Source organism: Helianthus annuus, chromosome 16 (genome assembly GCF_002127325.2).
Source record: "Helianthus annuus cultivar XRQ/B chromosome 16, HanXRQr2.0-SUNRISE, whole genome shotgun sequence".
NCBI classification, from domain to species: domain Eukaryota; kingdom Viridiplantae; phylum Streptophyta; class Magnoliopsida; order Asterales; family Asteraceae; genus Helianthus; species Helianthus annuus.
In genome coordinates, this window is record NC_035448.2 from 107,586,558 (window position 1) to 107,599,286 (window position 12,729).

Here is a 12,729-nt window from a genome sequence, read left to right on the forward strand (position 1 = left end):
CTGGTTAAAACCCATAAAACACAGGGACTCAAAAAGTAATTTACCCTATATTTTAAAATACCCCAATATGTCCTAAAATACACCCCATACGCGAAAACAGGGCCCGAATACCTTTATTTTTATAAAAATGAATTATAAACAAAAATTCTTCGGCTCATGCGGGGCGCGACGCCCCTTCGTCAATTTCATCGCGGGCTGCCAAGGCCTGGCTACGAGGCACTCTCCAGAAGCCGCCACATGGCGAAGCTAGACCGGTGACACATCGAAGCTAGGGCCTACGACCCCTACGTCGCGGGGCGCGACGCCCTACCCCTGATCTCGTCGCGGGGCGCGATGACATGTCAGAACAACCCTATAAATTTGGAGTTCGGGCCTTCAGTCGAAAGTCGCTCACGATCTTTTCTTTCTCTCAATTTCTACGTAGTGTACACTATACTCGGATATAATACCCCCCTAAATAACGAAGTTCTGCTCCGTTGTAAGTATCATAACCCCTGGATACGTATTAGATACGCTGCCCGATTGATCTAGGGTTCCGTAACGGCTGTCGTGGTTCTGCCCGACGTAGTCGTTGGAATGCCGTCTCGGGGAAGGTATTACTAATGTTAAAATGGGTTATTATACTAACAAGTGTGCATTTGTGTAAATTATAGATAATTCCCAGGAAATCCTTACAGAAAACCTAAGACAACAATGTGAGTAATCTCCTTTTTGTAAACAGTTTTTACAAAACCTTAAATATTTTACAATGCAATTTAGCAGTGATTGAGTCTTTGTAATTCTACAATTACTGCCGGTATGTGGGGGTTTTGTATACAAAATGTGGAACACGTTGCCACTGGACAAAGAGTTAGCCAATGTGTAATATGACCCACCAGTCAAGATTGACAGTACTGAATGAGTAATTGGGTAGATGTAAACATTGTAATCGCTCTCAATACTGTTTAAATTAATAAAAATTTTCTTGATTAAACTGGGATTCACTCACCAGTATTTCCCACTGACAAAATGTTTTTAAACGCGTTTCAGGTAACACAATGTGAAAGCCAACTAGAAGCCAGCTGGACAACACTGAAGGCTTGGAAAAGTGGCTATAAAAGTTACCTAAATAAAGAAGGCATTTTATTTCAATAAAGTGGGATTTATCCCTATAAATCAGTTTGTAATGAAAACTTGGGTTTTATCCCAATGTGTTTATTTATATAAACTGTGGTGTTTTACTCTGATAAAATATTTCCTAACTGCGGTCCTGATGTAAATTCCGCTGCCAAAATGGATAGAACCTAGATACCACTGAAACTGGCCGCGGCCGCGGCCGCCCGTTCCCGGGTTTGTTAAAGGGGACGGGGGTTGCGACAAATGGGCCATCTTGTCTAAAACGCATTTGAATCTAAGAACAAACAATGGGGCGTCATCCTAAAAAGTCCTGGCCATACTTAGTATGGTTGAAGCCATTCAGAGAGATATTCTGACCCTTGGGGTTCCAATGGCCTACGATTTGGAAACGCCATAAACGCCAAAATATTAATACAATGAAACCATTAAAACGCCATGTAATTATTGAATTTGGTTAACGCCAAATAATCTTAAACGCCAAAAATAAATCAATATTGTGAAAAGCGGAACTGAAAAAGCGGAAGATAAAATGACAAAAAAGCCCATACGCCCTAATTATATCGTGCGCTACGTGTTGGGCCAGGATGCGTTCTCACCGTCCTCACACTTTTGGGCGTTTTCTCCTGATCTCGTACCTATATAATATATACGCTTTTTACATATTTAATTTAGTTTGACTTTCATTCAATAATTTGCGTTCGTTAACATTTAAAAAAACTAAATACGTAGATGTGTTTGATTTTTGTCTTTACATTCCGGTATAACCATTCTTCACAACAACATAGAGTGCTTTTCTGGTACCGTCCCAGTGGTACCCTGACAAATCAAACCAATTTCGACCGAGCATTAGTATCACTATTATTACGCAAGTGTGTTTAATTTTATTCTTTCATTGCGTTATAAATTTGTTCACAACGAAGTCGCATTCAATATAGAGTTTTTGTTGGGTATCGTGTCGGTTCCTTAATGAACATAGGCCCCGGTATCACTATTATCGAAAGAGGTACATATTTTATAGTTTTCAATCAATGTATAACACAACTTAATTTTTTTTATCAATCGGGTGTCACCTAGTGACGGGTGTAGTCTATTATTAGGAGTAATACCCACAATCCCTCAACTTTTCCGGCGAAATGCAACTTTTTTTTTTGTGTTTTTTAGATTACGCTACCCTGAAATAAAATTATGCTACTTCTCAAAATTTAAAAAGCCCAACACCCTTATCCTCTCAAATTTTTATTAAAAGCGCGCTACACAATTTATGAGTTAAAAACCCAATTAAAATGATATATTAAAGCTAGGGGTGCAAACGAGCTGAGCCAAGCCCGAGCTCGACAAGGTTCTAACTTATGAGAGCTTGAGCTTGGCTCGGTACGAGCTTTGTTTTCAACGCTCGAGCTTGGCTCATTGGTAGTTTCTTAATCTCGAACTCAATCAATCATGGAGAACCACGTAGCAACTGAGGAATCACATTAGTTTATATGGTTTGGAGGGGAGTACAATAAAGTCAACAACAAACCTTTAAACCACATTCTTCTTCAGGAACTTGTTGCTCACAGTGGAAGTTGAACTCAATCAATAATGGAGAACGAGAGAAAGACATTAATGGAGGAGGAATGGAACTCCATGTTTCCAACTGGTCATCAACTCTCTCGTGCTCATTTCCCGCCCAATTTCCTCTTCGGTGTCGCCACTTCTGCTTATCAGGTTTTTTTTAGTCATTATTTTTTTTTTTCGTGTGGATACGTTCATATCTCCAATTCATGAAATCAAAAGATTGATCCTAAATCTCTGTTTCAGATTATGAATTTATGAATACTCTGTTTATTTTGAAATCGTCAATTGATTACATCTAAATTCATGTTTAGTTAATTTCATAACTTCATATGATTCTAATTATTTTTTTTATTATTCATACAATCAAACTCTGTTTATTTTGAGATCGTCGATTACATCTAAATTCATGTTTAGTTAATTTGATAGAAGCTAATAGTACAGGTATTTCATATAGCAGCGGATAAACATGGATATATTATTATGATTATATAATAATATAACGACACGTTGGTGTTTTATGATATCAGCAAAAGACCAAACAAAGAATTTTATAGTTGAGTATGTTTCTCAAAAATAAAATATAATAAATAATATCATTTTTTATAATTGCAATCACATCATACAAATAAAAAACAAATACTAGAATAGTTGTTAGAATTAAGTAAAGTTATAGCTTTAAAAAATTAATAATTAAACGCAATAATCAAATGATTAGAAAGTAACCAGAGTACCTAATTTCTTTAAAACTAATAAAAGTAGTTAGATACTTAAATGCAATAATCAAATCATTACAAAGCAACCTGAGTACCTAATTCTTTAAAAACTAATAAAAGCACAATGACCAAAGTGCTAACATTAGACTAACCGTTGTGATATAACGCCCCCTCTGCCATCTGGGCTTGTTACGCCCCACACATCACCCCCAAGGACGCCATTAGCGGGAGCCAAAGATGGATTCGTCAACCTCATAATGGGCGTTAACCATTGCTATGTGTGCGGGCCACCTAAAATATTAGTATTATAAACATAATTTATATTATTATTATTTGTACTTAAACTTAGAACTTATTAGATATGTGTATGTATATGAACAGATACATTGGAACGGATATGTCGGTTGGGTAAAGTCATTTAAGATGACGGTTATTCCCGCCAAACATAACTACCTTCATAACCGTTCTTGTATGTTGTATATATAGGGTTTACCGGCAATAATTACCGGTCACCAAGACAATTTCCTTTATACGAATTGTCCACTATTTGTTTCTTTCAATTTCGTGTTCGTAAGAATCAAATGTATTCGAATACTTCCGCTGTGAATAATTATGATTTACAAGAAAGTGGTATCAGAGCCAGTTACGACAGGAGTGAAGATCTCAGGCCGACCTCTTTAACAATGCCATGTGCACACTGTTCAGAAGAAAGACGAGAACGAAGAAGAATGGAACGACGTTGCTATTATTGCCATATGCCTGGTCATCAAATCTCTTCATGCCAAGAGAAAGAAAAGGATGAAGAAAATCAATTACTACGACAAGTGGTTAATGCAGGAATTCAACAAAGTTCTGAGGATGACAACAATCGTCAGACTGAAGAGCGACTGGAATTTATTCTGGAAGGAACAGATGGAGGTTATTGGTCCGATATGTGGTATGTTAGCAAATCTCTCAAACGCCACTTCTCTTATAACATAGACATGTTTAAACGTATTAAAAATATGTCTCATGTCGAGACTATGACTGGAGAAAACCATTTTTTCTTCATAAGAGGCGTTGGTGTGGTAGATGTAGTGTCCGGATCTGATAAGATACGGATTCAATGTGTATTATACACTACGGACATAGACAGAAATGTATTAAGTTATGATCAGTTAGTCACACAGGGGTTTACGGTAAAATTCATGGGAGATAGATGCAATATATACCCAACTTTTAGTATTCCCATAAACAATAAAAGAAATAGTCATTCTGGAATGACAAGGGAAGAAGAATTGGGTGAATTAGAAAAACAAAGTGTGATAGAAAAGGGGCATGAACATGAGAAGTATAAAACAAATTTCTTGAATGATTATTTTGAGAAATTGAACTTATCTGCAAGTGAACCGGATTGGAATATTCTAATTCTACAAGCAATGAAGTTCAATAATTTTAGTGATTGTAAGGCCCTGTTAGATATGCTTGATGATGTTGAGTATTTTCTTAAATACAAACATTATCTTGAAATTACATTTGAGAAGATGATAGAATGGTTCCTTAAAGTCAAATTAGAAATACAATCAAGACCGTTGCCTGCTGTTATTTCAAACAATCGGAAAGTAGGTTTGTTGGATCTCTATATGGCAGTAAAGAGAGAAGGTGGTCACCGGCGTGTTACAGAAAATTGTATGTGGGCAATGATAGCAAAAGATACGGGTTTCGAGTTTGAAGATGGTGAATACATGCGGCTGATTTATGCAATGTATTTGGATGTACTTGTATACTACTACAAGTTCAAGATAACACAAGAAATGGCATACCGAATGGAGGATGAGAAGATAGAAGACCCCAGAGAAAGCAAGAGTGATGGAGAAAAAGAAGTGACGATAAACAAAGTTTCAACGGAGACTGCCGAGTGTTTATCGAGTGCAAGTGCAACAGAGAAAGAAGTCAGCCACTATGCTTTATATGCAGGTCAAACAGGAGGAGTTGGCTGGTTACAAGGAAATTGTGGAACGATTCAAGATGAGGCTAAAGATCATTATGTTTTCTATGGTGGTAGTGATTGGCATGGACTCAAGAAACTTCAAAGGAAAAGATTCGACTTCTCAAAGGCAAAGAAAGCTGTTACCGAAGCAAACAAGAGTGTGCTCAAGAACTCTCTTAAACCAAATTATGTTTAGGGGAGAGTATTAGTATTATAAACATAATTTATATTATTATTATTTGTACTTAAACTTAGAACTTATTAGATATGTGTATGTATATGAACAGATACATTGGAACGGATATGTCGGTTGGGTAAAGTCATTTAAGATGACGGTTATTCCCGCCAAACATAACTACCTTCATAACCGTTCTTGTATGTTGTACATATAGGGTTTACCGGCAATAATTACCGGTCACCAAGACAATTTCCTTTATACGAATTGTCCACTATTTGTTTCTTTCAATTTCGTGTTCGTAAGAATCAAATGTATTCGAATACTTCCGCTGTGAATAATTATGATTTACAAGATAAAATCAACCATTCACTTTCCTATTTTGTTTTTAATTTTTAGTTGAACCACAACGTGATAGTTAAAGGGTGGGTTAGTTAAAACCCATTGTCTACGTGACAGTGACGTGACGATTGTTACACTTATTAGTTAAATCACAACACATAGCCTTAGGATGCCATGTCATTCAGATGCCAACTAAGCAACCTCATAGGATATCAGCTTCACGTATCTGGTATCCCTTTGATTTTGACCGAACGTTAAGTCAAAATATTGATAATTGTTAAAGATTCATGTCATAACCTTTGATACTGTGATACATGTGTTTGATCTCACATTCCCTTTCACTTGGTCAGATGAGTTATGGCTTGTGTTTAACTTAATAGCTTGCTAATAACTTTTCACTTTAATTTATTTGGCATCCTTATTGAACTTTGCATGAAAGATTCATGTCTTATAAACTTACATGTTATGCTTAACATATAAACTGTCACAATCATAAATGTTCTCTTGTTTGGTTCTATATATTGCAGGTTGAAGGAGCTGCCAATGAGGGTGGAAGGGGTCCTTCTATATGGGATGCTTTCGCGCGCAAAGAAGGTTTATTGTTTTACTTGTTAGATCTTTTTTTTTTGACAGATCATGACATAAACGGCTAAGGAAGCTTATTTTACTTCTTTTTTTTGCAATCTTGGTCTGCCAGGAAAGATAAAAGATGGGAAAAATGGAGATATAGCAATAGATCAGTACCATCGTTACAAGGTCTTGTTTTTGTACAACACTAGCATTTGTAATTTTTCATTCATTTAATTACCATGTTTCGAAAATTGACCGAGAATTTTCATGTCCTCATACATTTTTGACCATTTAAGGGAAATTGGCTACAATGTAGTTCTTCTATAACATGTGATAATAGTTTTTTGGTTTACTATTGAGAAACCTTCTTCCTTTGTTTACCAATGAGTGGTCAATAACCATAGTATTTTCATTATTCCTAGTGACAACATATGGTTATAAAATGATTTCTTATGTGCCTATTAGCTTATTCGCACTTACTATTTGAAATACAGGAAGATGTTGACCTTATTGCCAAATTGGGTTTCGGTGCTTACCGATTTTCTATATCCTGGTCACGTATCTATCCAGGTAATGCGTGCTGTTAAGACAGTTACCAAAACAAGTGGTTGCGTCATAGATACATGTTTGTCATACATAGCATAACAAGTTTTAATCGAGGAAGGCAAGTCACTATAAGTATAACTTCCTATATTCCAATATAAGAGACAATATATTTTTAATGATAACTTGAAACCCTTCAGAAGTCAGAATTAAAACACATGCATTCTGTTATAAGTTTAAGGCATAATGTATACATATGTTCTGCCATTTTATTTGGTTTAATGATGAAAGTGGATCCACTCAAAACTATATTTTTCTTTACAGATGGGCTGGGAACAGAAGTCAACAAGGAAGGGATCATGTATTACAACAATCTTATAAACTACCTTCTTGAAAAGGGTATGAACTATGAACTATTAAAATTTGTTTTTTTTACATATATGAGGATTATGTTGTTACAAGTAAATTGGGATTATACCGTTGCAGGAATTGAGCCGTGTGTAACACTATACCATTGGGATCTTCCGTTGCATCTTGATGAGTCGATGGGAGGGTGGTTGAGCGACTCAATAATGTAAGTTTTTGTCTTTTGTCCTTTCCCACAATCTTGATTATGAAACGTGTCACCTCGGTTTGTATTTTATTGATATTGGGTTGAATGAGTTAAACATGTCAAAAAAGAGTAATAAAATAATGACGATATCCTAAATTATATTTGTAAATGTTGAGTTTAAGAACAAGTACAAAAATTTTTGGGGGGAGAACCCTGAATATGTTGCATATTAGACATACTCAAGTCAGGGAACAAAGGTAAATCATCTCAAACTTTTCAAGCGAAACAGATATTAAATATATAAAACAGAATGTAACGGAAAAACTGATAACAGATGAAATCAGTCCCCAGATATTTAAAATTCATGCAACAACGGCTTCAAACTTTTCATGTAAACTTTTGCAACTTTTAGATCTTTCAAGAAAAGGGAAAATTGCATAGAAGGGTAATGCACTATAGGAGTATATGTTCACTTTTGCAGAATAAAGACGGTTAAAAAGAGCAAAACTTGATTTTTGACCCACAAGTAGTTACAAACATGTAAAATTGACACAAAAAGGCAGCGTAAGGGGCAACATACTTATGCCAATATTACCTTCATTATACATTTTAAAAAGTTAAGTAACAATATTAATTTGGACTTCTAATTGCAATTTTACTTTACAGTTTTTTAGTACTTTTACAAGACTTATTTTTATTTAAGTTCAAGCATGTACCAAACATGCAGAACATATTTTGCGATCTACGCAGAAACTTGCTTTGCAAATTTTGGTGATAGAGTGAAGATGTGGATGACAATAAATGAGCCCCTTCAGACAGCAGTAAATGGATATTTTACTGGTGCAAATGCACCTGGAAGATGTGACCGTCAGTCAGCTGAACCATATTTGGCTGCCCATCACCAACTCTTGGCCCATGCGGAAGCTGTTTCAATATATAGAGCAAAGTTTAAGGTGCACATTATATGTTTTAATCTTTTTAGCTATAAAATTGGTTAGTAATAGTGTAATACATTTACTTTATAACTTTTAACATAGGATCTGCAAGGTGGAGAGATAGGATTGGTTGTTGACTGTGGATGGGCTGAGGCCTTGACGGATAAAGAAGAAGATCTAACTGCAGCAGCAAGGGTTGTTGACTTTGAGCTTGGATGGTAGGTTGACTTGAAATTTGTTTCTAAATATATTCGTGTTAAGTTTTTCATAACGTGGATTCGTCGTTTAGGTACTTGGATCCAATATTTTTTGGAGAATATCCTAAATCTATGCAGGAGAGAGTTGGAGACAAGCTTCCAGTATTTTCCCAGAAAGATAAAGAATTACTAAGATATTCAGTGGATTTTATTGGCTTGAATCACTATACAACAAGATTTGTGTCACATTGGACAAACAAGGAAGAAAGTGATTATTATAGAGTACAAGAGGCAACAAGAATAGGTACACCACTTTCATTGCCATCTAATGGTGTGTGAGAGTGTATATACATACATATACATATACATATACATATACATATACATATACATATACATATACATATACATATACATATACATATACATATACATATACATATACATATACATATACATATACATATACATATACATAAACATATACATTTAATTCGAATGTGTTCTTTTGTTCTCACGATTTTTATGGTTATCTCTCTCTCTCTCTCTCTCTGTGTGTATATATATGTGTGTGTGCGCGCGTAAATATATATAAGTTGGTTTAACATTAACCCCTTTAGGTGAGAACTGTGAAAACAAGCCTTCACAACTTGTGTTTCTACTTTAATTTTTTATTTTTTTTTAATTTCTATTTTTACAATACATTGATTTTCACAAGTTTTAACAAATAAAATATGATGTAAAGTTGCTTTTGTTAAGTTATGTAACAAAAAAATCTACTCGGCGCTTTTTTTTTATTTAGTTTTGGCTCAGTATGATCGAAAATATGTATTTATATGCCAAAAAATTAAAATAAAAACGGTTTGTTACACATGGTTTTCACTGGTTTTCTCAACTCAACAAAATTTTCAGATTAGCCCTCTCCTATATGTGTGTGTGTGTGTGCATATGTAACTGCATAAACATCTAAGGTTTATTTTGGCCCTCCATTTTTGTTTTTTAGCTGAATGGGAAAATGGAAGGATTGGTGAAAAGGTACTCTACTATATCTCCAATCATACACAATATAATATGTATATTTTTGCATGTATGCTAAAGGTGGGAATTTCAACCCATTTACTTATGAATGGGTCAATTTAGGTTGAGTTATATCTCAAACTGCTCAAACTAAAAAAAATTAGCCAAGAGGGAAGCAGGTAAAACTGTTGAACATCATCAAAGTCTTTTTTTTAAGGAATAAAATTCCCAAAATTATTTATTCAAAGATTTTGATTATTATTGTAGTAATATTGTTTTATAATCCCAATTAACGTATTTTTTGTGTTTTAAATTTATCTCATGGCAGGCAGCGTCATCATGGCTGTATGTTGTTCCATGGGGTCTTCGCAAAATTCTCAATTACATAGCTCAGAAATACAATAATCCGCCAATATACATTACTGAAAACGGTATGTCTTTTTAGTAATTCTGAATTAATTTTTAAATTTCATGTTACACACACGCATGTGTTGAATATATTGTCCCATCTACAGGTATGGATGATGAAGACAATGATGCATCTCCCCTACATGAAATGCTGGATGACAAATTGAGAGTTGCTTACTATAAGGGATATCTTGCATCTGTTTCTCTGGCTGTCAAGTGAGTTCCGCTATTTATGTTCTATTAGTGATGTGATGAGATTTCGGTCTTATTAAAAAAAGTGGATTATTATGTTGAGATAGAGGATCTTATACATTAATCCAGAAATGTGAGAAGTGTATTATAACATTATATATAACACTATATAACACCATATAAACACCGGGTAACACTATGTAACACCATATAACACCATATAACACACGATGTAACACTATATAACAAATATAACACTATATTTTGTCTGATAGCATGTCTATGATAGATGTATAGTGTTATATGTTGTTATATAGTGTTATATAGTGTTACATAGTGTTATATGGTGTTATATGGTGTTAGATATTGTTATACGGTGTTTATTTGGTGTTATATAGTGTTATATATAGTATTATAATACACTTGTCACACTTCTCACACTTCTGGATTAATGTACAGAATCCCTTTCATTATGTTGATACTAGTAGTTACCGATACTTGTAAAAAAGATTGGAAAAGTGACTGCAGATAAACCCAACAAAACTTATAAAAATATTATTGCAAAGAGAAAAATGTATCATAATTTTCTAAATAGTTAATCCCTAAAAAAATTTTATAATATAAGTTGCGGTTTACATTATTGGAAGATAGATGATGTTGTTTTGCCACAAAAATGCGAAGCACATGCTCTTGTATCCACATCCTTTGCTTTACTTGTTCATTTGCTTTGGTTAACCTTGGGTGATGAACATAATTTATTGGAAATGGGTCAAAACTGGTAACTTGTAGTACGAGTCAAAACGGGCTGGGTTGGTCTGGGTCAGGCCGACCCGACACACGTACATTTTCTTTATTCATTTATTTTGAACATTGTATCAATAATTATTTTGATAAATCTGATTAGAATATTACAGTTTTAGAATAATACTTTGTTTAATAAAGTGTTTTACTTGAAAATAATATACCTTTAAGTTTACAATATACAAAAATATGTTGTTGAAGGGACGGAGTGGATGTGAAGGGGTACTTTGCGTGGTCATTGGTGGATAATTTCGAGTGGCCACTAGGTTATACAAAGCGGTTTGGCTTGATTTATATTGATTACAAGAACGGCCTCACTCGCCATCCAAAATCATCTGCATATTGGTTCATGAAGTTCTTGAAAGGTGAAGACAAGAAAAATGGCAAAGATGATTAACTGAAACATATAAACATCATTTGTGATCCATTTTTGTATATAAACATGACCGAATATGGTATTTGTGTACAATGTCTCTAAGTTCGTCGAGTAAACTTTGTGCTATGTTGTATCAAAGCGACAAAATATGGTATTTATATACTTTATGAGTAGTTATTATTATTTTTTTTGTGAATGCATGGTACTAGTACGAGTTTGAAGTGATCATTGTTTTATTGAAGGAAGCAAATAGTATGTGTTTGTGGTAGCTTTGATCAAATAACTAATAAGCCTAGTTGCTTAAATGTTTATGTGTTCACCATTTTAAATGCTAGGATTGACAAGTAGACTAATGTAGTGTCTCTAGGATGTAGATGTTATCCTAACTTATAATTGTCAATACCTTAGTTGTAGTTTATGATATCAAATTTTTAACTTAAGGTAGCCTTCGTTTCATGGAATGGAATGGGATGGAATTGGGAAGCTTTTCTTTGTAAAATTGATCTTGGTTTGGGGAGGGAGGAATTTGAAATCCAATGAATTTCTTTAATCAATGAAATTTGTGACTATTTTAACATTCCATTCCATTCCTTCATTAGAGTGAAGGATTTCTAAGGAATGTTGAAATAGTCACAAATTTCATTAGAGTGAAGGATTTCAAATTCCTCCCTCCCCCAACCAAGATCAATTTTACAAAGAAAAACTTCCTAATTCCATTCCATTCCATTCCATTCCATGAAACGAACGCTACCTAAGTCTTACTGGTTCGAAGTCTTCTCCTTTGATTCTCTCAATATCTCATCATCTATTCATCTCCTCACACACACTACAACTTTTTTTTGGCATGAAATGATTTTCATCATTATATAACTCCAACTTGAACATATTTTTTTAAAGGTAAATTTGGATCATTGACGGACCATTGGAGTATCATCGTGCCACCAGTAAAACCACCCAAACATATCCATCTTCACTAGGCATAATATATATACACCAATTCATTAGTAAACCCGATAAATTAATATGGGAAAACCCCCCTTATATTTTTTTTAACAACAAACAATTATACAAACAAAATGAAAAAGTTGTGACCACTGTCTGTAATAAACTAACAGTTCAGATTATTTAATTTTAAGCCCATACGATGTGGAGGGGTTTGAAGAAGGGACATTATGTGATACGTGGATAACGCGTCAGAACAGGGCGTGGTCTTAAAACGCATGGTGTGGCCGGGGGCGTGGAAACGTGGATTTTTTTACACGTCA

The 12,729-nt window shown here is 34.5% G+C and overlaps 1 protein-coding gene across 1 annotated transcript; it reads left to right on the top strand.

Annotated features, from left to right (window-relative positions):
* Positions 1–2,621: 2,621 nt before the first annotated feature.
* LOC110916988 (beta-glucosidase 42-like) lies at positions 2,622–11,660 on the top strand. The gene is made up of 13 exons (XM_022161622.2): positions 2,622–2,823; positions 6,400–6,466; positions 6,570–6,628; positions 6,937–7,012; positions 7,310–7,384; positions 7,472–7,559; positions 8,266–8,491; positions 8,576–8,691; positions 8,763–8,974; positions 9,674–9,705; positions 10,016–10,118; positions 10,203–10,311; positions 11,290–11,660. Exons 1-13 carry the CDS (start codon positions 2,698–2,700, stop codon positions 11,483–11,485), a joined length of 1,485 nt encoding a protein of 494 aa, XP_022017314.1. The 5' UTR covers positions 2,622–2,697; the 3' UTR covers positions 11,486–11,660.
* The last annotated feature ends 1,069 nt before the right edge of the window (positions 11,661–12,729 follow it).

Excerpts from the sequence above, each read along its gene's own strand:
- LOC110916988 (XM_022161622.2), top strand. The coding sequence starts at position 2,698 with ATGGAGAACGAGAGAAAGACATTAATGGAGGAGGAATGGAACTCCATG. Across the intron at positions 7,013-7,309 it reads CTGGTCACGTATCTATCCAG|ATGGGCTGGGAACAGAAGTC; the intron begins GTAATGCGTGCT and ends TTTTCTTTACAG. Across the intron at positions 10,119-10,202 it reads AATATACATTACTGAAAACG|GTATGGATGATGAAGACAAT; the intron begins GTATGTCTTTTT and ends TCCCATCTACAG.